At 38.9% G+C, this 23,140-nt stretch overlaps 1 protein-coding gene across 2 annotated transcripts in view; it reads right to left on the bottom strand.

Annotated features, from left to right (window-relative positions):
• LOC120730878 (inactive dipeptidyl peptidase 10-like) overlaps positions 1–23,140 on the bottom strand; it is a 246,633-nt gene that overhangs the window by 90,976 nt on the left and 132,517 nt on the right. For both annotated transcript variants that reach the window (XM_040027445.1, XM_040027446.1), the window contains exon 3: positions 21,977–22,072. In XM_040027445.1, coding sequence (XP_039883379.1) covers positions 21,977–22,072 — 96 coding nt within the window. The remainder of the gene's footprint in view (positions 1–21,976; positions 22,073–23,140) is intronic.

Below are 23,140 nucleotides of genomic sequence, written 5' to 3'. Positions count from 1 at the left end.
GAACTGTGTTGCCAGTAGACCTCTCCATGTGTCTGATTAGTTAGATGGTGTTACGCCACCCCTTTCATGTGATTGCACTTGCAGCTTGATTGGGAAACCGTGGGTTGACTTATTGATAACAGCCTTTGTTAACACTTCACCTGATCACTGATGTTAGTTTAATGGAAGTCAGAAAACTAAAGACTATCTTGGTCATGGGGAATTTGCTTTGGAGTACAGGCCCTTGATGAAATGCTCCTCTCTTTGCCTGTATAGCCATATAGACAAAGGAAAGAGTAAAACTAAGCTAAAATATGAAAACACTAGAATTATGAAAAGTGTGAATACAACACTGTAACACACAACTCTACCAATAACAGAATAACACGTAAAAATGGGACTTGTGAGTCTGCCCCCCACAGTGCTGGGATGTTCCTCTTCATGCCTGCCTCTTGTATGCATACAAACTATTCACTTTAGCTTCAGTTTAATAAGATTTTTATCTGTCTATCATTATTCTGTTCACCATTTCCCACTTACTTTGTTCTTTCAGTGCAGTTGGAAACACCATGAATGGTAAACTGAATCACTGGATGTGGTCTGGCCACACTTAACATTAAATCCAAACACTGCAACAGCAAATTTCTTGGTGGGCCTGAAACACAGACTCACCTGTAGCAAGCACTGCCTTTTATTTGCTAAAGTGGCTGAGTGGTGCTTAATTATTTCCAAGACCCACCGTATAGTAAATAACGCGTGGGTGTTTGTTTCTAACTTGGGCGTTGATTTTCAAGCCGAATGAAAGACAGAGCTGAGCTTTTGTCTGCTCTAAAAGCAACTCTCATATGATCCACCTCTGATTTGCATTGCAAAACAAGTGTCATTGTCAAAGTGCACAACATTAAACGTGTTAATCATACAACCTAGTAATTCAGATGTTTATCGGAGACGAGAAACAGCATGACACTGGGGCATAATTCAACTACCAACTTTGACACTTGTTTTTTCATAAAAGAAAAAAGATACAGTTGAGACGTGTACATTATACTGTCACTTTCCAATACAGTAGGGGTTGCACTCAAACACATTACGTTCACAAAACAGAGGTTATAAACTAAGTAGGCAACCAAAACAATTAATGACCCAACAAAAGGGGACCAAATGTACAGGCTGCACTATAAATTTTCATAGCTCTTTGTCATTTCAGTTATAAATATGTAAACAATATCTGGCATGGATAGCACTGTGTAAAGAAAAGAACAGATTTTTCTTAAGGTGCAAAAATGGATTTATGAACTATGCTCATAGTTGTGCAGTTGGAATAACCAAACGAATCTTAAAACCTTATTTGGATTAGTTCTCAATTTTATATTAAATTTGTTCTTTAATACTAGCTGCACCCAAAAAGCCTCTATATTCTTGGTGGTGTTAATCTAGTCAAATCAGTTTGTGTGTCAACAGGCAACTTCTAATAACCATGTTAACAATATTTGACTGACACTCATGTATTTCTGCTCTTTTGAGGTTGAGTTTACAGTTTGTGGCAAAAAAATAAAAAAAATAAAATGAAATAAATATAATAACATTTGTGTAATTATGGATCAGTGGAATACAACAGGACAATATGTCTATCATGGGTGTGTGTGGATGTGTTTGTCTTTATTATTTATTTATTGACATTGTTATGCTAATGCTTTTTTAAATGTGTGCACACAGACGAGAGTGGTACCTTATTGTCATTGTACCCAGTGAAAAAAAATTAAAATCATTCTATTCTATTCGATTGCAGTTTCCTTTAATTCTGTGTTACTATTACTTTAAAAAAAATTCAAGTTATAAACTGCCTACTTCATCCTATAACAGACTCCTCTCATTGGTCCTATATCCTGGATCTCTGACATTGCATCCTCCAAGATCTTGCCTATAATTAAAACTAAAATAGAGTGGAAATTGAAAATTGTTTAATCTTTCCCTGAGCAAACTTGAGACACTGCAGTGGAAAGAATAAATGGATGTTTCACTTGTGCTGGCCTCAACCTGATTAGATTTCTTCCTTCAAATCCACAATATGAAAACCTGACTCAAGAAAATAAATCATGAGGTAGACAAAACGTGATAGATGGCACGATGCTGTGGCAGGTTTGATTTATATTTTCTATACACACCCTTAACTTTTTACCAACTGACATCTTTCCAAAATCACAGTCAGAAAAAGGGGTTTCAATTAACCCTTTAAGACCTACCATAGAACCAAGTCCGCCAGAGCTTATATTATATTTTTACATGGTGTGGTGCCATTTTTGGGAGCATTTCAAGTTGCTATACATCAATACAACAATTATAGCCCATATTTTAATAATATGTATTCATTAAGTGCATAGTAATTACATAAATTGCAAAACAGTGCAATAAACTACAAAAAAATTGAAAATCGTTTTTGCTTTTTTTAACATATATTTCTAGTTAGAGAAATTTAAGAGGCTTATCCCTCAAAACTGTAAATACAAAAAAGTTGCACAAAATAGTTTCCTACCACAGGAAATTTATTTTGAGTGTCTTCATAGTGTCTTCTGTGTGGAGTTTGCATGTTCTCCCCGTGTTTGCGTGGGTTCCCTCCGGGTACTCCGGCTTCCTCCCACCGTCCAAAGACATGCAGCTTGTGGGGATAGGTTAATTGGATAACCCAAATTGTCACTAGATGTGAATGCGCGAATGAATGTGAGTGCGAATGGTTGTCTGTCCCTGTGTGTTGGACCTGCGACAGACTGGCGACCTGTCCAGGGTGTACCCCGCCTCTCGCCCTATGACAGCTGGGATAGGCTCCAGCGCCCCCCGCGACCCTGAAAAAGGATAAGCGGAAGCGAATGGATGGATGGATGTCTTCATAGTTTTATTTTTGAAATACACCAATTTTTATATACTGCAGGAAAAACGAAAATAAATATTATACTGCAAATTTGCAAAAAAGCAGCATATGCATCAAAATAAACTATTTCCAGCAATGCAATATGAGTCCTAAGCATCCCAGAAAAGACACAGAAAGTCATAAAGTCAAAGATAACTTTTAAAAACACCAGCATAGGCCCTGAGGCCCTGATGGTAAAAAAAACTACATTTCCGCGAAAATGACGTCACTTCCGGTTTCGGGCAGGTAATGGCGGATATGCAAAAGTTCGTGCTGACGTCTATTCCAACGTAGGAAGTGTTATGAACAGCTGATCGGATCGGCAAAGCGTGTTTCTGGAATATTATGTTTTTGTTGCTGCAAGTGCTTTTTATGCAGTTTTTGCAAATCTATATGTGGAAGGAAACTGTGACCTAGGACAAGCTGATGGCATAAGATGTAAGTACAACTCCTCCGGTTTCATATGCAAAAAAAATTATTGCGCTAGCTCACCTGGTTGCAGAGCTACCGGGATTTAAAAATAGTTACGCAAAACAGAGCGTGCCCGCTCCGACCGGCTCTAAAGGGTTAAAGATCAACAATAACTAGTACATTGTAACAAAGTATATTTTTTTCATTGGCATAAAATCTGGTACCAACTGTCAGAAACAATGTGCAGAGCTGTAGTAACTACAGAGGGATACAGTTGGTGAGCCAAACTGCTAAAGAGAAAGTGTTAAGAAGTGTTAAGCAGAGGTGACGATTAGTGATCATAAGTATGGCTCCATGCTGAGAATTATAGTTTAAATTTTGCTTTCAGAGTGTTGATGTCTAGAGAAGGTCAGAAAGAGTAGGACTAAGGGTGCCCATGGGGGAACTGTGGTACTGCATGAGAAATTCAGGAGTGGGAGAGAAGTATGTGAAAGTGGTGCAGGACATGTTTGAGGACAGCGAGACAGCGGCGGGATGTGCAATCAGTAGGATTGACAAATGGGTTCAAGGTGGGGGTGGGATTACACCAGGGATCAGCTTTGAGACCCTTTGCCTCCTGTTTGCAGTGTTGATGGACAGGCTGACAGATGAGGCAAGAGTATCTGAGGACTATGATGTTTGCAGATGACATTCTGATGTGTAATGAGAGTATGGAGAAGGTGGAAGAGTGCCTGGAGGTATGCTCTGGAGAGAAGAGGAATGAAAGTAGAAGCGATACAGAATAAATGTGTGTGAATGAGAGGGAGACAGACAGAAAGGTGAAGCTGCAAGGAATAAAGGTAGTGAAGGTAGATGAGTTTAAATACCTCAGGTTAACATCCAAAGCAATGGACATTGCACAAGAAAGTTGAAGAACAGAGTGCAGGCAGGGTGGAGTGGGTAGAGATGAGAGCTAGGGTTGATTTGTGATGGAAGGATAGCAGAAAAAGTGAGAGGGAAGGTTTACAAGATGGTTGTGAGACCTGATTGAGCTGCCATGCAAGAGGAAAACAGTGTTTGCTTTAAAATCAAGCCTCTTAATTAAAAGATAAATGTTTAAGAGAAAAACGTTTACAATGAGAGGTGTACTAACTATTTTGTCAATTTGAATGAAACAGGACTAAAAATTTAGTTATGGATTTATACATGTTCTGTGGTTCCAGCTGCAGAATGCTGCACATTAGGGATCGAGTCTGCACTAGTCTACGCCACCCTATAAAGTATTTGCCTTGTCAGTCAGCTGATCCCTTTAAAATGCATTGCCACTAGTGTCAGTGGGAGGATGATGTCAGAGGATGTGAGGAGGTTGGGGATGAACTGCCTATAGAGCCGCCTTTGTCTCAAGAAGTCTATATTTAAACCCGCCATGTTTAATTCATCCTCAACCATCATCTTTTCGCTCCAGTCCTGTATGTGAAGCAAGACAACAAATGAACCGGGGACTTAATGAAGTGAAATGTCACAGCCCTGTGGTGGGGTTGTGCAGGTTATCGATGAGATATGAATGTCATTCCATAATGCATCGGCCTTTGTGACCCATGGGAAAAGCTGCTCAGAGGGTTGTGTGTAAAGTGGATATACACTTGAGTGACATCAGCCACAACTTATCCATAGAAAGTAGTATTAACTCCAAATACATTTGATAAGAAATTAAACGGTGGGGAGGTTAAACTTGAAAGAATCATTTTCACTTCTATTACTTCTGCTCCTTCACTTCTTTGTGATACATGTAGATATTCATCAGTCCCTTTCTGCAATGAGCTTCCACAGAGATAGAAATTGCCTGAGGTAGATAATAAATAACTATGAATATGAAATCTTAATTGCGTTGTACCAAAATATTGTTCCTGTGGTTCACTTTACTGAGTACCACCGCACAGGGACCAGTGATTAAACAGGAGAAGTTTCAGACTATATACACCTGAAATGTCTTATTGCTGACATCCTTGGTTGAATTACACAATGAACTATGAACTGCTGAACCCTACGGAAGCCAAGACGGTCTAAATTGAATTTTTTTTTTTTTTAAAGAATTTGAGTCTAGTTAATGTGCTTGCTTAACCTTTTAACATTCAGCTGGTCACCAGTGGGGCTGGGGTTTTGGGGAGTCAAGTTATCTTCTCTCTTTTTATAAAACTTTTACTTATTTAGAATATTTGAAAAGAAAAAAGAAGCCTCTGGAACAGAAAAACTGTGCCGGAGAAAGTTATGAGAATTCATTTGAAAGATGAAATATTTTAGTTAAGTATTTAGCATGTGGTTAATGCAAAACCTAACCTACTTCTAACCATTCCTCTAACCCCAACCATAGGTTAACAGGTAAGTTTTGATAATGTCTCAGATTGGAGGCCATGTTTTTCAACTCTTAGAAAAAGGAGGTAAACTCTTGACAACAGTCTTCAAGACAGGATCACGATTGGCTCAAAATAAAGTAGGGGTGGCACAGTGGTGGTTTGTTGGTTAGCACTGCCACCTTACAACAATTAAAGGCCAGCTGTGGCCCTTCTGTGTTGAGCTTATATTCTCCCTATGCCTGCATAGGTGCTCTCTAGGTACTCTAGCTTCCTCCTATAGTCTAATAACATGCATGTTAGGTTAATTGGTGATTCTGATTGTGAGTGATTATCTGTCTCTTTGTGTTAGCCCTGCGATAGATTAGAGATCTAAGGGTGTGCTCGTCCCATGACAGCTGGGATAGGCTCCAGCCTCCCTCCTCATAACCCTGAATTGGATAAGTAGAAAAAACACTTTTTCTCATGTATTTTTAGATCTCTTGTTACCTGAACAATCTTTAACCTTTCCAGCCTTCACCATGACACTACCATACACAAATTCCTGATATTATATGTCCAAGTGCTTCTGCTATTAATGATCACCAGGACTGACAGAAGGAGGCAGCATAAATGTTTTACTGTTACTGCTATGCTACCTATTAATTTGTCGAGGACCATTTTGTTAGAACAAGGTCATGATTTGGGTAGAAAAAGAACCTTATTAGGTTGATATAAACTTTACAAAGCTCTTTTTTCTAAGTTTCCAGTGAGCCAATTTTCATATGTGGACTTATTCTACATGCCATTAGATTAAATTTTGAACAGAACAATAGATCATAATAACAGCTTGGTCGTAATAACAAAGTGGTAATTTTCTGGAGTTTTAGATGTTTGAAGGTGTTTCCCAAAGAAATGCTTTCAAATCAAGGCTGGATATGTAAATGCCAGTTTTCCCCACTACAATGAACCTTCATTAACTCTGGGACTAATTAGGTGAATTCTGGCACTAGCTTAAATTTAAAGGGATTAAAAATGTCAATGTTAAATGTCAAATCCAGTGCAAAATATATGGTGCTGTGTTAAATCAGTTAGAGGAAAAGATCGAGCAGAATGACTTGGAGAAATTTAAGGTTCAGAAAGCATTGTCATATTTACAGACCAGCATTCTTCCCAGGCAGAGCTCATTGAATTCTGACTGAATAAGATATACAGTTTATTATTATTTGATCACACTTGTACTTACTAATAATAACCAAGAATGCTAAGGAGTTCAATAATATTGTATTTGTCATAACAATTTTAGAAATGCTGTCAAAAATGCTTTAAAAAAGCTTTTCATGTGTCTGAACTTGTGGACATAAGCCAGATGCACTATCAGAATCTAACATTTTAGGTATTGTCCTTTCTACCACAGGTGACAGCTCAAAAACTGCATTTATCATGGCGCTTCCTCAAGAGTGTGCAACATGGGCAGGAACAAAAATAAACGGCAGAGTTACACAAATTCAAGCTGAGTGACTGAAATATACAGCCTGATACACATTCAAGTGTAAACTGTAAAGTCTAAAGAGTTGCTGTCATTGTGATAGTGACCACTTTCTGTTGACTCCTACTTTGACTGTCCTCTGGAATTAAAGGATGGGAGTCAACAACTGATGCTCAAAGTCAGACATGGGTACAGTAGCCTATGAACAGAGCCCATGGAAACAGCTTATATCAACCCTATTCCTCTCCCCTTCCCTTCACTACCTTCTATGCAGTTTAGAATCGATTATTATCATTATTACTACTACTACTTTTATTACTTCTAACTGGTCCTGTTCCTTATATCTTTTTTTTGTCTGTTGTTAAACAATTTTGCCATATAGTAACGTATTAAGCCCTATATTATTACCAGTGTTAACCTCTATAAATAATATAAACATTGATAGTGTTAAACTACAAATATGTCTGGACAATATAGCAGCAAGCACTGATGTTAGAACCTGTATTATTAAATACCATTTGATCATAACATTAGAATGCTTTTCTTATATCGTACTGTTAATATATTCAGGTGGGTCTTGCAAATATTAAACATTTTCATTATTTATTGACATGTTATATTGTAAGTCTAATATTCTATACATTACATAACTGCCTTTGAGAACTTCATCTTATAGCAATAGTTATGTCAACATCTTGTGTACTAGATGTTACCACATGTACTACAATATGCTGAACTATACAAGGATGTACTGAATAAAATATCACAGTGTGCCTTTATTTTATTAGCTTCATTTTTAAGCGATTGTTATGGTTACTGAATGGCTCCCTGGAAAGACCATGTTGTGAAATTTTTATCAGCAAAAAATTAAAATGTTTTTGTTTGTGCTCAGTTTGCCTTTGAAATATACAACCAACAAGGAACATTCATGTATATTCATTGCCCATTTTAATCTATACCAGAGGAGAGAATAACATCCTAAACCTTTTTGTCTATTAGTGTAATTTGTAATTTATAAAAGAGTTGTGGAGTGGACTTAAAATCTTACCAAGGTGCTCAGAAGACACCATGATATTGTTTTAAAATGTACTTTAAAGTTCAGAATGAAAAACCAAAATAGTGTTGCTGATTCATCGAGCTTTCATTATTCTCTACTAAAGCATTTGGATGCAAATTGTGCTTTACTTTAATTTGTGATGCAAATTGCAATTTTAAAACCTATTTTTTTATTTTATTTTATTTTGGATGAATACATAATGAAAACAAAATCAGTCCATACTTTCCTCTAGCCTCAGATAAAATGCTGTGAGGAGCATTCATAAGGTCTAAAATGTTGACCTTAAAGTTCACAAACCTGGACTAAAAGCGGTTTTACAGGCAGGTAAGAAGGAAATACCTGACATTTTTTCCATTTATCCTCAAACAGACACTTATGATTTTGAAATGTGGGTAATTTTAATAAATAAGAGAGAAGAAGTACTTGGAGACAGCCTTTGAAACGTTTCTGCTGCTCTTCTCATTAAGCAAGCTGAGTACTCTCAGAGTGAATGGGTTAAGACTGGTGCTTTTAACTCACTGGAGGCCTGCTGTTGAGACCTGCCAGCTCTTCACCTTCCCCAATATATCACTGTCTTCCCTCCACAGCCAGGTGAAAGCCAATCAATACCCCTGCCTCATTAGAACCCAACTGAATGGCCTTTAACAATTTAGAGAGAATTTCCCCTTGTTATTGTGGCACACCAATATTCATCAGGGAGCAGAAATTACCAGCACTTACAAAGCTTTACAAAAATCTTCATCAATACATCAGGACTCATCAGGACTCAGCTGTTCTGAGTAAAATCTGAGAAGAGCCCTAAACTATAAGTTATTATGAATTCATATGAAACTGCTGTTATTGCATTATGTTTTGGGGATTTCTTTGTGGTTTATTTTTTTTAATCCTGTCTGTGTGGCCTGGACGTTACCTGTTAATCAGAGTTAGTGAGGACAGGTCTGCATGATTATGTCCTTAACAATGAGGAGTGGTAGGGTAAAATAGAAGTAGGGTTTCTGAAGCCAAAGGTGTCTCTTAAATATCTAAGGTGAATGTCAGCAGAAGCCAGGTGATGCCTTCTTGGTTTATATTTTGTGTTATCTATAACCCTATGTGCACCTGTGCAGGTGGAAGGAGCTGCACAGGTGAGGATGAAAACATATACAGTAAAGTAGTGACTGAAAAGAAGGGAAGATGGGAAGTATCAGCTTGCTGGGAGGTTTCAGTTACTTATCAATATTTTCCTTTCATTTGATGGAGTTTAATATAATAAAGCCAACCAGTTTTTCTCCCCTTCCCGAATAACAAAACTTTCTTCTTCTGTTACTAGATAACAGCCCACATTAAAACATGGCAGCACATATTCATCAGTCTCTCCCATTTTTGAGTGATCTCATCACTTTTTGACATTTAGATTTTACAGGGAGTGCAGAATTATTAGGCAAGTTGTATTTTTGAGGAATAATTTTATTATTGAACAACAACCATGTTCTCAATGAACCCAAAAAACTCATTAATATCAAAGCTGAATGTTTTTGGAAGTAGTTTTTAGTTTGTTTTTAGTTTTAGCTATTTTAGGGGGATATCTGTGTGTGCAGGTGACTATTACTGTGCATAATTATTAGGCAACTTAACAAAAAACAAATATATACCCATTTCAATCATTTATTTTTACCAGTGAGACCAATATAACATCTCCACATTCACAAATATACATTTCTGACATTCAAAAACAAAACAAAAACAAATCAGCCACCAATATAGCCACCTTTCTTTGCAAGGACACTCAAAAGCCTGCCATCCATGGATTCTGTCAGTGTTTTGATCTGTTCACCATCAACATTGCGTGCAGCAGCAACCACAGCCTCCCAGACACTGTTCAGAGAGGTGTACTGTTTTCCCTCCTTGTAAATCTCACATTTGATGATGGACCACAGGTTCTCAATGGGGTTCAGATCAGGTGAACAAGGAGGCCATGTCATTAGTTTTTCTTCTTTTATACCCTTTCTTGCCAGCCACGCTGTGGAGTACTTGGACGCGTGTGATGGAGCATTGTCCTGCATGAAAATCATGTTTTTCTTGAAGGATGCAGACTTCTTCCTGTACCACTGCTTGAAGAAGGTGTCTTCCAGAAACTGGCAGTAGGACTGGGAGTTGAGCTTGACTCCATCCTCAACCCAAAAAGGCCCCACAAGCTCATCTTTGATGATACCAGCCCAAACCAGTACTCCACCTCCACCTTGCTGGCGTCTGAGTCAGACTGGAGCTCTCTGCCCTTTACCAATCCAGCCACGGGCCCATCCATCTGGCCCATCAAGACTCACTCTCATTTCATCAGTCCATAAAACCTTAGAAAAATCAGTCTTGAGATATTTCTTGGCCCAGTCTTGACGTTTCAGCTTGTGTGTCTTGTTCAGTGGTGGTCGTCTTTCAGCCTTTCTTACCTTGGCCATGTCTCTGAGTATTGCACACCTTGTGCTTTTGGGCACTCCAGTGATGTTGCAGCTCTGAAATATGGCCAAACTGGTGGCAAGTGGCATCTTGGCAGCTGCACGCTTGACTTTTCTCAGTTCATGGGCAGTTATTTTGCGCCTTGGTTTTTCCACACGCTTCTTGCGACCCTGTTGACTATTTTGAATGAAACGCTTGATTGTTCGATGATCACGCTTCAGAAGCTTTGCAATTTTGAAACTGCTGCATCCCTCTGCAAGATATCTCACTATTTTTGACTTTTCTGAGCCTGTCAAGTCCTTCTTTTGACCCATTTTGCCAAAGCAAAGGAAGTTGCCTAATAATTATGCACACCTGATATAGGGTGTTGATGTCATTAGACCACACCCCTTCTCATTACAGAGATGCACATCACCTAATATGCTTAATTGGTAGTAGGCTTTCGAGCCTATACAGCTTGGAGTAAGACAACATGCATGAAGAGGATGATGTGGACAAAATACTCATTTGCCTAATAATTCTGCACTCCCTGTATACTCACTTTGGTAGTTCAGCCTTTAATTCCTTGCTGTGATGCCATTTTAGTTAAGTTTACATTAAGTGGGATGTTGTGGGTTGGGTTTTTGGTTTGAGGACAGTTGTTATAAATATAGTTTTCTGATGTTTGAAGGATGAAGAGAAAGGAAGGGATCAAAGATGATCAAAAAACAAAGACAAACAAGAAACAGGAAGTTTGAAGCCTAGTCTTAAAAGTAGAATGGGTGTCTGTCTCTCAAAATCTAAACTGGGAGCTGGATCCACAAGAGAGGACCCCGACAGCTGAAGGCTCTGAGTCCCATTCTACTTTTAGAAAGTTTAGAAATCACAAGTAAACCTGCAGAGAGAACTGCTTTGTTGTGATAATAGGTTGTCACGAACTGGCTCAAAGTAGGTGAGAAGGAGAGAGTTCACACAAGACATTTACTTAAATATAAAAAAAAATATTAAACATAACCTAACCAAGATGTCAAGGTCATCTGGGCCAGCTTTTATACACAGGTGACTGGCATGAGCTGATGCTCTTCCCATACCAATCAATCCCAATGCCAAATCAGTAGCTTGGCTTTCATGAGTGTGAGAGGGTCATAAGCCTCTTTAAGGTATGTTCAGGCCTGAGTGTTAAAGATCGTGTATTTTAAATTATTTTAAATTCAGTCCTGGATTTAACAGGGAGCTGATGAAGGAACAGTAATATGGGAGAAATAAGAAAACAACTGAAGTGTTTTCAAGGAGCTTTTAGAAGAGCCCGATTATAATGAATTGCAATAGTTCGGTCTATAAGTAACAAATGCATTTACACTGATTTTTCAGCACCACTCTGATATGCTGAGTGCCTCTCTGCATATGGAAAACGTGTGAAAAATTGTTCTCAATCAATGTCCAACTGACTCCTGCAAATCATACTTTAACTCATAAATAGCACTTTTTTTTATCTGATTTACACTTTGCTGTACTATTTGATGTAAAAATACATGCTTTCAATGCCAGTGAAAGGTGAGTGAGCGTTCCCTCCCAATGTTAAGTTTTGTGTCATGGACAGACACTGATGATTTTATTTTCTGTTAGTGGGAAATCAATCCATGGGATTTTTTTTTTCAGCTGTAATACACCTCCTTCCTCTCTGTGTCTCGGGCTGATGGACAAGCAAAGCTCTTTCCACAAAGTGTGACAGCGATATTGTTTCTCCACTTTATTGCTTCTGTGTTTTATGCTCTCTGCCTCCCTTTTTTCCCTCCACCCTAAACATCATATGCTATTACATGACAACGTCTTAACAGACCTGGGCCACAAAGTGTGTTTTACTATTTTTGGTGACAGCTGTGGAGGGGCGGAATATGTAAAAAACGGAGCATCCTTAATTCAGCCTGCACAAAAGAAAATGTTTTTTTTTGTTAGAAGTTTGTCTCAGCAGTGAATCACCAACGCCTGATGCACTAATGGCCATGGTCTGACTTCAGCACTGTCTCTGTTGAAAATCGCACACAGCGAGGAAGGGCAAAGGGAGAACAGTGGAGAATTCAATCTCTCCCTTTTAATCAGTGTCTCTCGCTGCTCAGAGCAGTGATAATGGGCATGTCAGGAGCGGCAAAAATAGGATGGGCTTACAGGAGCTTAATGGAAGATGGAGAAGAGTGTGAGATACATGAGGCTTAGGAGGACTCTGTGCTAGTGCTGGGTGGCACTGGGGTTCACATAAACGAGGAGACATTTCAAATCACAATTTCTTATCTGCGGAAAAAATGAACAGAAAGATTTAAAATGTCCATGCACCTGAGCTGTCTGGAACCTGAAGAGCTGCCGCACGTTAGCATGCAGCCATTAACAACCTTCCCACTGTGAAACGTGTGCTATATGCACTGGCATATACGAGGAGACAAATGCACACAACCATGCACCGTATTCCCTTCACTGACGCTTTAGCAGCAGTTAACAGCACAGCCTGGGGAGTCTCTAATGTTAATTAATGGGAGGTACCAGAGCATGCAGTTCCTAATTAACCCCTGAAAATGATCCTGCAAAAGCAAGCAAGTGGAAAACTGGGCTAAAAAGAATGCATTTCACTATTTCCAAGACCCTGTTTCCCTGCTTATGATGCATATGTTGCAAGCCTCTTTGCAGGTTATGGCAGCTGGAAAACTGATCCTTTTCTTCCTTTTCCTCCAAGTTGAGTGGCAGGGGAATAGAAATTAATTGGCGTGATTATGTGGCTAATCATAAAAATGAAAGAAAATCAAGGTGGGTTGTTGGCTCAATGCTAAAAGACTTACTGAACTAAACAGTGGAGTGATTAGGCATCCAGCAATGAAGTCTGCCGGCACACAAAGATCAGTTTCAAAGCAGAGCGTGATCTGGTACTGACATGTGATATCTGGATGGTTTACACCTTTTAAGATATTACATTCTATCTTAAGAGCACACAGCCATGAAATCCACCTAGAGGCATAAAACGTTAAATGTGCCATTGAAACCACACCCCACAAAACTGCAGCTTGGGTCACAGCCCAGTCATCAGCAATCAAGCCAACAACTTTGCAATGCATGCCAGATTCTTGATTTAGAATTAAAAGGTGCAGAATTTAAAAAAAAAAAAAAAAAAAATTCTCCAAATAGTGCCCCACAGCATAAGTAATGAAATGTGTCAACCGAGAGAGGACGAGGGAGACACACTGGTGCCAAAGATCATCTTCACGTTAAGTTCTGTATTTCTGCAAAATCCTAGTGCACCAGCCTCAACACTTAAGTTCAAGAGCAACAAAAGGAAGTATTTACTCAGTGCCCTCTGTGCTGTAGCTGACATAAGCCTCCTTAAATATGCTATTCAGATGTGTTTATTAATTTGTACTTGATCTGACTTCAAATGACCTCAGGTTTAGGTTTAAGTTTCTTAAAATGATATCTATGCTGCTATGATGGGTGTGTAAATATCGAAGGACACGTCTCAACGAGAAAACAGGTTCCTAGTATCAACCATAACATAAATCCCACCACAACTATGAGTTTATCCTGGGTAGGTTAACAGAGGTGCCCTGGACAGATGACCAATAATTGAATTTAAATTTAAGTTAAAATTTGATTTAATTTTCTTTTAAAGCGTGGTTCCCAGCTACAGGTGTCTCTAGGGGTTTTATATTCTAAGGTTAACCATCTCACAATATCAGAGCGAGGACCCCAATGATGTACTGAAAAGACCTCCAGCAGAACTAAGCTCAGTGAGCAGTTGCCATCTGCCGTGACCAGTTGGCAGGTGGAGGTTTCCCAACAGCCTGAGCCTAAAGCAGCATAAGTAAGGGATGGTTCGGGGGTCAATCGATCGAGCTCTACTATAAGCTTTCTCTAAAGGAAAGTTGACTTGGCTAATGCATATACACCCCCAGTTTAGAATGTTTGTGGACTGTGAAAGAAAACTAATAGAAAGGTAGAAAAATCTTTTTGAGTGGAGAGAGGCTTTAAAATGTAACAGCCTGTCACAGCCACAGAGGTAGCACGCTGAGACCAAAAGAACTGTGGTTGGTCAGCTCTGCCTGTGTTTTGCTGCCAGTATAGAGGATTGAGACTGACAGCAAAATAAGTCAAACTGAAGCTCGGTATTCCTCTCACATCCAAAAACTGCATCTTTTTTTTTCCACTGTAGACCTTCTACTCCCAATGACTCACATCAAAGTCATTGAAGGTTCATTAATATGATCACTGCAAAAACTACTTTGTATGAAGTAGATGAGAAGGCGCTATGAATTGTAAATCAAAAATTACAACTACGTCTAAAGCAGGATTGCTGTACGCCCCATGTGTCAGCTCATTAGTAGAAGTTGTTGGGGCTGAATGCAAAAAGTCTGACAGGAAGCAGAGATACCTTTGTGTGTGTGATTTGTGTCAAGAAACGCAGCTTTATCTTCTCTCAGTATTCTTCCCCAACACTGCATTGTTTTTAAAAGGCTTTTAAATTGCTTCTATACAACAATAGTTGTCAACTTTTTTCTGGCATGCCCTACTTCAGAAGCCAAAAAAATTCACTCCCATCATTTTTATCTTTCATTTTTGTCATTAACAATAAAAAAGCAGAATTTTAAATGAAATAAAGATGAGTGCAACAGTATCAGCCATCCTTTGTTTGCTTTTCCCCCACAAAAGTGATATTTTTTTACCTAGTTTAATTGCATAACACGACAGTTTGAGAACCACTGATTCTAAAGAATGGTTACGCTTTTAATACTGTGAGCATTTGGAGAATTTTGGTTTAAGGATAAGGGGGCATGAAGCTCTTCATCCCAGAAGCTTCAAAGATTCACAGTGAGATGGTGACTAGAGTCCATAGAAGCAGATGATGACTTCAAGCGACCAAGGGCGAAACAATTACAGATGCTGTAATGTGGACAGAGTACAAAATAACCTTTCTCACCTTCATGGTGAGCGAATGAAGTGACTAACAATCAGAGCAGAAGCAGTTGACATATGACTTGTTACTAAACATATTAGAGGTTTGCCTAAGTAACCAGAGAATGGAGTATATGACCAGCACTCAACTTAAAAGCAATGCAAAATGATTGAATCGCTTCTTGTATGCATGCACCAACAATTTCCCTGGGACAGGGTTTCCTGAAGATATTTACTGTCACGGGGGTTACAGAACTGATGTTAGACTCATATAAATGTTAAATATATTCTCATGATGATGTCGAGTATGAGCCGCGATCTTGTTCAAATAAAGCTAAAGACATGCTGAATAAAAACTGGGACTTTCCATTAGTTGAACCCAGCATCAATAATAAGGCCAGAGCAGGAAATCATTTATTCATCATCAAGGATGCACACTCGACCTAAGATGTCAGGTGACGCTCCTTCAGCACACGTCACCTGTTTTTATTGCATTTGCAACTCCAAGTGTTATTGTCTATTTAGTGTAGCTACCAGCATTTCACATATTAATAACATACAGTCGCAGATAAAAGTAAAACAATAAAAACGTACTGCTGCTGCTAGGCTTCTCCTGGAAAGGCAACAGCTTAGCTTGATAATAGCACAGGTATACACAGTTTTACTGTGTATGCACTATATTTGCAACTGAGACGGTATGATCCCACATAATACACAAATAAAAATCTTTCACACTGGTGCACTTCAGCACCCAGTTTCATTTTCACATAATAACAAATTTCTTGGAGCCATCCAGTAAAATCCTGCACCCAAACAGTCCAGAGGGGATTTATTAATCTGTCAGCCACAAGCCTGCCTGTAAGGTAATAAAAAAAATGCGAATTTGACTGCAGTGAATGAACAGAGCTGACAGGTGATGCAGCTCACTAGTAAACAGGTGAAGTCAAGTGGTAATTTGTTTTGAGGTGAACAGTATTGACAGTTAATGGCTCAATAATGGATTTACAGGGATTACCACAGAGCTGGACATTTACTGAGGTGAACATCGGATTTTGTGGGCGGGCTGGGTGGTAAATGCACAGCTGCATACTGCAAGCACAGTGTGCAAATTTTCAAATGTAAAAAGATGCTGATAGACTTAGATGTATAAAGTGCAATCTATATGTCTAAGTAGCGGGACAAACAAAGAGAGTATATTTAATTATATCAAAGGCACATCCTGGATTTCATTTCTAATTTGGAGGATTTTCTGATACTCATTTAAAAATCCAAATCCCTCAAAATAAATGCTGATTTGATTTGGGGGGTTTTTTTCCACCTGAACTTTGTGTGACTAAACTAATTTGGTTGAACACATTGTTCAGCAATTGTTTCCTCAAGCTCTGGCTTCTCTTTTCCTCATGATGCCAAGTGAAATGTTTTCCTGCTGAGTATTGTGGGGGAATTTCTGCACTAGTAATGTTTTTGTTTGTGACTCATCCTCAAGGAAGGTACATGTTGCTCAATCAGTCTGCTTTCAGAGTTCATGAATATGACTATGGGAGTGTTTTTTGCAGTATTACATAAACAGTGTTTTGCAAATGTTTACTCTCTTCTACTAACAGTAATGAACCGAGTCATTGTGTATATGGAAATCTGCTGATGCTACTAGAAATAAAGTGTGACACACAAACATATTGATAGTGAAGACCTTAATGTTAGCTAAAAAGGATGTGCCATTTCTAACGCCAGTTCATATCAGGAAAAGAAAAACTGGTTCTGGGTCCTACTGAGTCTTATACATCATTCCTGGTGAAGAACTACCTTCAGAAGACCAAAGTGTGTTACTGACTGGCCTGCACAAAGCCCAAATTGAATCCCTTTGAAAATGTGCAAGACTTACCAAAGAAGAATGGACTGGAACCTCTCCGGTGTCGTGTGTGAGACTTGTTGAAACACTGCAGTGCCCTGAAATAATTATGTTTTTGTCTTCAAATTAAATAATGCAAGCATCAAACAAAACTTGGATGTCCTTGTGTGTATGCAACCTATTCTATCCTTGTTTGAACTTTGATACCTTGTTTGATATCTATCTATCTATCTATATATATATATACACACACATATATATATTTTTTTCTCTGTGTATATAACTTGTTCTTCAGTCAGTAGTTTACTTGTTTCTGAACCTCATGATTTTCTTATACTACCTAAAAATGAGTTGAATTGCCATTATCAGTAGGGGTATTTTTCCACTGCATATCTTGTTCATATTATATGTTGCTTCATATACAAATAAAATGCAGTCAAAAATGTGTTGTTTCATTTCACACTCTTATTATGCTGAAATATTTTGGGTTTCGCGAGCTTATATAAGCCAACTGGTGTGTTATTTTGTCCAAGCTGGGCCAGTGCAAACACAATATGATACCCTCCTCTCAGCAGATTGTCAGTGACAGTCTGACGGCGCCCAGCCTGCAAGTGGAGTTTGCGACAATACTGATGGAAAGTGACGCTCACTGAATCACATGTGGCATCAGCTGAATGTGACTTTCTCAGTAACATGCCTCAGTGTGAAAAACAAATATACATCCACTATTCACACATATGCAAGTCTTCACAAGCAACAGCTGGAGAGGAGTATCAGTGTCATTTTTTCCATATCTGCCCAGTGTTAACCAGCTGTTTCCCTGTAATCCTCAGACAGGTCCTCATCAATAACAACCCTCGACACATCAGAATGACAATGAATTTCAGAGAAGAGCTGCAGAAATGTCAGACCACACAGAAGACAAATGGCATTCTGCAAATGTGTTACTTTAATGTACCCCGACCAGCCACAACATCCCAGCCGTCTGCCTAATGTTGTGTAGGTTCCCCTCGTCCCGCCAAAATAGCTCTGAACCATCGGTGCATGCACACAGGACCTCCAGGGGTGTTCTGATGAATCTGGCAGTGGATCATTTGAATCCTAGCGGTTGCAGGATTGGGCAGCCACGGCTTGTTCTCGTTTAATCGGATTGGGGAGTGTGGTGGCTGATTAAATTCCTCTGGTTCTCTCTTAAGTTCCTTGAGTTTCTCCTGAACAGATTCTGCATTGTAGAGAACATATCTGGCTAGGGGAGGACACTGGCTTGGACTTATGGACTTTCCTAAAGAACATGCTATTTTAACAAAATCAACAATTTTACTCAGTTCACCTGTTATGAGTTTAATTGTTCTGGCTGATCAGCTAAATCAGCCACAGCATCAATGTGAAATGATATTAAAAGATCCACCAGCTTAATAACTGGATTATTTATAAGCAATCTATAAGTAGTATTATCAATGATTGATTTACAGATGTTTCAAAGTCTTCAAAGATCATCATCATCACCAATGTGAGGCAATTGAGGCAATAATATCCTGAGAAAACCTTGCTTCACTGCCAGAGAGGTGGAGGTGTACCTGATGAATCACAGCGCTCTTAGCAGCAAATTTAATCTGTAATGATGCACTCCATTTCACATATCATCAAGTTGTAATGTCGGACTGTAGCAACCCATCCATCCGTAACCTCATGTCACCACTTGTTAGCTGAAGTATGAATTAAGGGGCCCGTACACTCACATATTTAACTCGTATTGCCAATTTCACAGTCGTTGTTTTGCTTATTTGGTTCGGACCAACAGAAAAGGCTAACACACACTTTATACATTACTCACTCAAACTTCTTACAAACAACCTAAGCAACACGGACCTCATATATTTTGAAGCAGGCATTTTGCCTCCATTTCTTTTACCTTAATGTTTCACTGGCTCCAAAAAAACAAACGTGCTCTTCATGATTATGCTGGGCTGACATTTTACCAAATATTGACCACTTTTTCTGACATTGTGTAATGACCATGGAAGCTAGAGCTGGGAAAATGAACCTTTCTTCTGCAACAGTTGGTCTATTTGCATAGTGCCACTGATTAAATCAGTTCTCTTCCTGCGGAGCTCTGAAACCAGCTCGTCATGGCGACGGATCCAGACATGTTAACATATGTGTCAATTATGTTTTATGTGCCTTGACACAAGACGTGTAAGCATAAATAAGCATTTTATTAACAAAAAAATATTTTTGGTAACACATAGTCACATTGGAGCTTCATTGGATCAGTAGCATGCTTCATTTTTGTGTAATACTAATTAGTGAATCATTCAAATGCAAGTTTTATTGTGTGGCTGAGTGAAAAAATGTTTCATGTTCTGATTCCAGCCCAATAAAATAAAACATCTGGTTCACTGACATATATAAAGAATGTTTAAAAATATATATTTTATATTTGCTTAATCTTACTAGTTAATAACACATCAGAGATCTTATTTTCTTTCTCCACAGAATCCTCAGATTGTAAGCTAGTTCAGTTATCATACCAAACACACTGGATGTCTTTGGAATTACACCATATGATGTGTTCAAAAGGAGTGAATCTGTGTCTATGAAGTGGAAAGAATAAAAGATGTGTAGTGGGCGCTGTGAGCCAAATAGAAACTGTGGTCAGATTTGTAAAAAACAAAGTTATCCATACTGGCAACTTCAATGCACAGCAATCACCATAACAAACCTGCTACTAATGTGTTTTCAGTGGTGGCAGTTCATATTAAACACGTTACGATTTTTAAATAATGACAGTAAGGCCTCTCAATTAAACTTTTATGCTTTCAGACATATTTTATTTTCCTCAGTTTGTAGGATGTCATTGGATGAAACATTCCTAATGTGGTCACCTCAGGCACAGAAGGCCTACCCACCTACTGTGGAAATATTCGATTTGGGAGGGGCAGCCAATCAGGAAAAAGTTGAAGAGGCTCAAACAGCCTGTTTCAGAACTCAAGAATGGATGAACTAAATTTCGACCTTTGAAACTGAAGCAATGCTAATAAAGTCCAAGAATGAAAATATGGAGTTGGAAATGATCATAACAGGCTCTCTGTGATAAAGAAATGAAGTTTGAAGACTAAAAACACAGAAATAATGTCAAATGTTTCTTTGTCGCCCAGGATTTTACAAAGCAAACAGTGAAAATTGCAGTGCACCAGTGAACTACATGAAAAGGAGCCTGAATAGAAACACACAGCATCATAAACACCATTTCTTTTTATTTTTTTTTTTACATTTCTTGTGTAATTTGCTGAATACTAGATTCTAGATTTTAATGGTAATGTCGATGTAATCCAAAACATTACTCATAATGCTCATTCAGTAATGAAGTACATTAAAAATTATCTTTAAAAGCATGTTGTCTGTAATCGGTAGTAAAAAAATGGCTTAAAAGTAACTGTCCAAACACTGGATGCACCTATTTATCTCTAATACAGACAGAGACTGAAGACTTTTCAGGCAAACCCACTAAAGCTTTTGGGTTAGGGAGAAAAAAAATCTCATTTTTGCTCCAAATCCTAGTGATCAATCTTTCCTCTCGCCCGTCTGTCTGTTATCTTCTCCCATTTGTCTGGGGTCTATTTTGCCCCATCCATCCACAAACCACCCTATAAAGCTGACTTTTTTGACTGCCTCATCTCACAACACTGGTGCTTTCTCTGTCTAGCCCGAGGTCAGCTCAGGGAATGAGATGGCGTTGCAAAGATAGTGGAAAAATGTCACCCAGGAATGAAATATTGATGGACAGAAAGGCCTTGCCTCTTTCCCTTGCCCTCAGGCGCAGACTGAGTCAATGGGCAGCGAAGAGGAAAGCCAAAACAAACACACTAATCCGCAGGAAGGAAAGGAGACTGGCGGAGAGCAATGCGGGAACGCCGCAATCCTGTCCATCCTTTCCCTCGGAGGTATCGTTATCTTCTCCCTCCCTCTAAGCAAACCATAATCAGATTCACTTGCACTTCAGTTGATGTGGTTTATTTCCAGCCAAGGGCTTCCAGGCTTAACATATGATCCCCTTCTGGCAAATAACAAATCAATACAATGTAAATAAGGAGAGGGAAAATAAATCCCTACATCTAAATTTGCATAACGAGATGCAAGGTAAGGCTGAGGTGAAACATGCCAGCCTTGTTTAGAAGTGAACTGTCTGCCGGCTGTTAAAGGGAGCCTCAATTACAAAGCAGGAGAGACGACAGAGAGATGTCATCCCTATGCTGCTAAACAAAAGCACTGCTGTTGTTTCTTCATACAGAGTACACTTAGAACTCAACCAGATGTCATTAATGTCAAGTAGGAGTGTGTTTTGTATAAATATATGTACAGCAGCATGAAGCAGTAGACTGCACCGGGCCTGAGTCATTATATAGTTCAACTAATGACTCGCTTATGCTGTTTTTGTCATTTCATGGAACAGGCAGGCAGTAACGCTTTGTAGCAGCTTTATCTGTGCTTTTAAAAAAAGCTGCTTCGTCTGTCTTGTTAGAATTACAAACGAGGCTGGTAAACAGTGCCTTTTATCCGTTGCGGAACTTCCCTGCATCCATAGCTGAAAACTTCTGAACAGTCAAAACAGGTACAGTCAATATGGATTACTCACCATTGATCCACTGGGCCTCCGGGTCATGGACTTTGAACTCGGGTTTGAACAAATCCTCCACAGTCATTTTAGTGTCACTTCCAGCTTGGTTGTCAGCTGAAAAACAAAAAAGCATAAATTTAATTTGTTTGTTTCTGGTAAAAAAAATAAATAAATGCACAGGTTACAAATTCTATCCGCTTATTAAACACAAATCATCCTTCATGCATCCAATTTCAAATCAAACTCCAGCATTAGTTGCTTCACCATCAGCATCCATGTGAAAAAGAAAATACACCCTCTTGTAGTTTGACGGTTTAACATATCGGGATGTGAAAAAACAAAAATCATCCAGTTTTTTGCAGATCTTTCATTACAACATGACAAACACCCCACAATTCAGTAGCTTATAGGACCACCTTTAGCAATAATAATGTGGCATCATTGTTTAGGAACTAAAATGCTGCTTCAGTTAATTGCGGTTTTGTGGGATTTGTTAATTCACCGCTATCTTAAGGTACCACCACTGTGTGGTCCACGGGTAGCACACTGTTGTAGCGAGTGATGAGGATTTAAACTGAAAACAAACTGTTTATTCTGTTTAAATAAAACTGGAACAAGGAGCAAAACAGGAAGTCTAAACTAAGAAACACAAGGAAACCACAAAACCTGAGAGACACAGAGAAGAACAGGTGCTCTGATAACAAACAAAGGGAGATGGACACAGTATATACGTGTGAGAATGATTAGGAGAAGTGGAGACACCTGGGAATACAGCTGGAGCAAACTTGACATAATGAGATAGGGGAAGCAAAACTGAACACAATGCAGGGACAAGGGACCATCAAAATAAGACAGGAAACACACTGAGGCACAACTAAGACACACGACTTGACACTACAAACAATAGCACAGACTGCAGACAGACCCGAGAGAGCTAGAGAGAGAGTCTCTCTAGCTTTAACCCTCAAAAAGCAAACTAAACTAGGAAACAAAACCCAGAGTTCAAGAGAGCAGTAAATAAACAATTTTCATAAGTCCAGAACACACAAACACTGGATCATGACAATCACAGTATTTCGATCGGTTTGAGGTGTGGACTTCTGACCACTTGCTAACTGAGGCCTGTAGAGTTTGAGATGGAGCTCTCACCTTGGGGTAAATTTGGTCCAATCTTGGAAAGGT

Source organism: Simochromis diagramma, unplaced genomic scaffold (genome assembly GCF_900408965.1).
Source record: "Simochromis diagramma unplaced genomic scaffold, fSimDia1.1 OVJJ01000343.1, whole genome shotgun sequence".
NCBI lineage: Eukaryota > Metazoa > Chordata > Actinopteri > Cichliformes > Cichlidae > Simochromis > Simochromis diagramma.
This window is presented reverse-complemented; position numbering and strand designations above follow the sequence as displayed.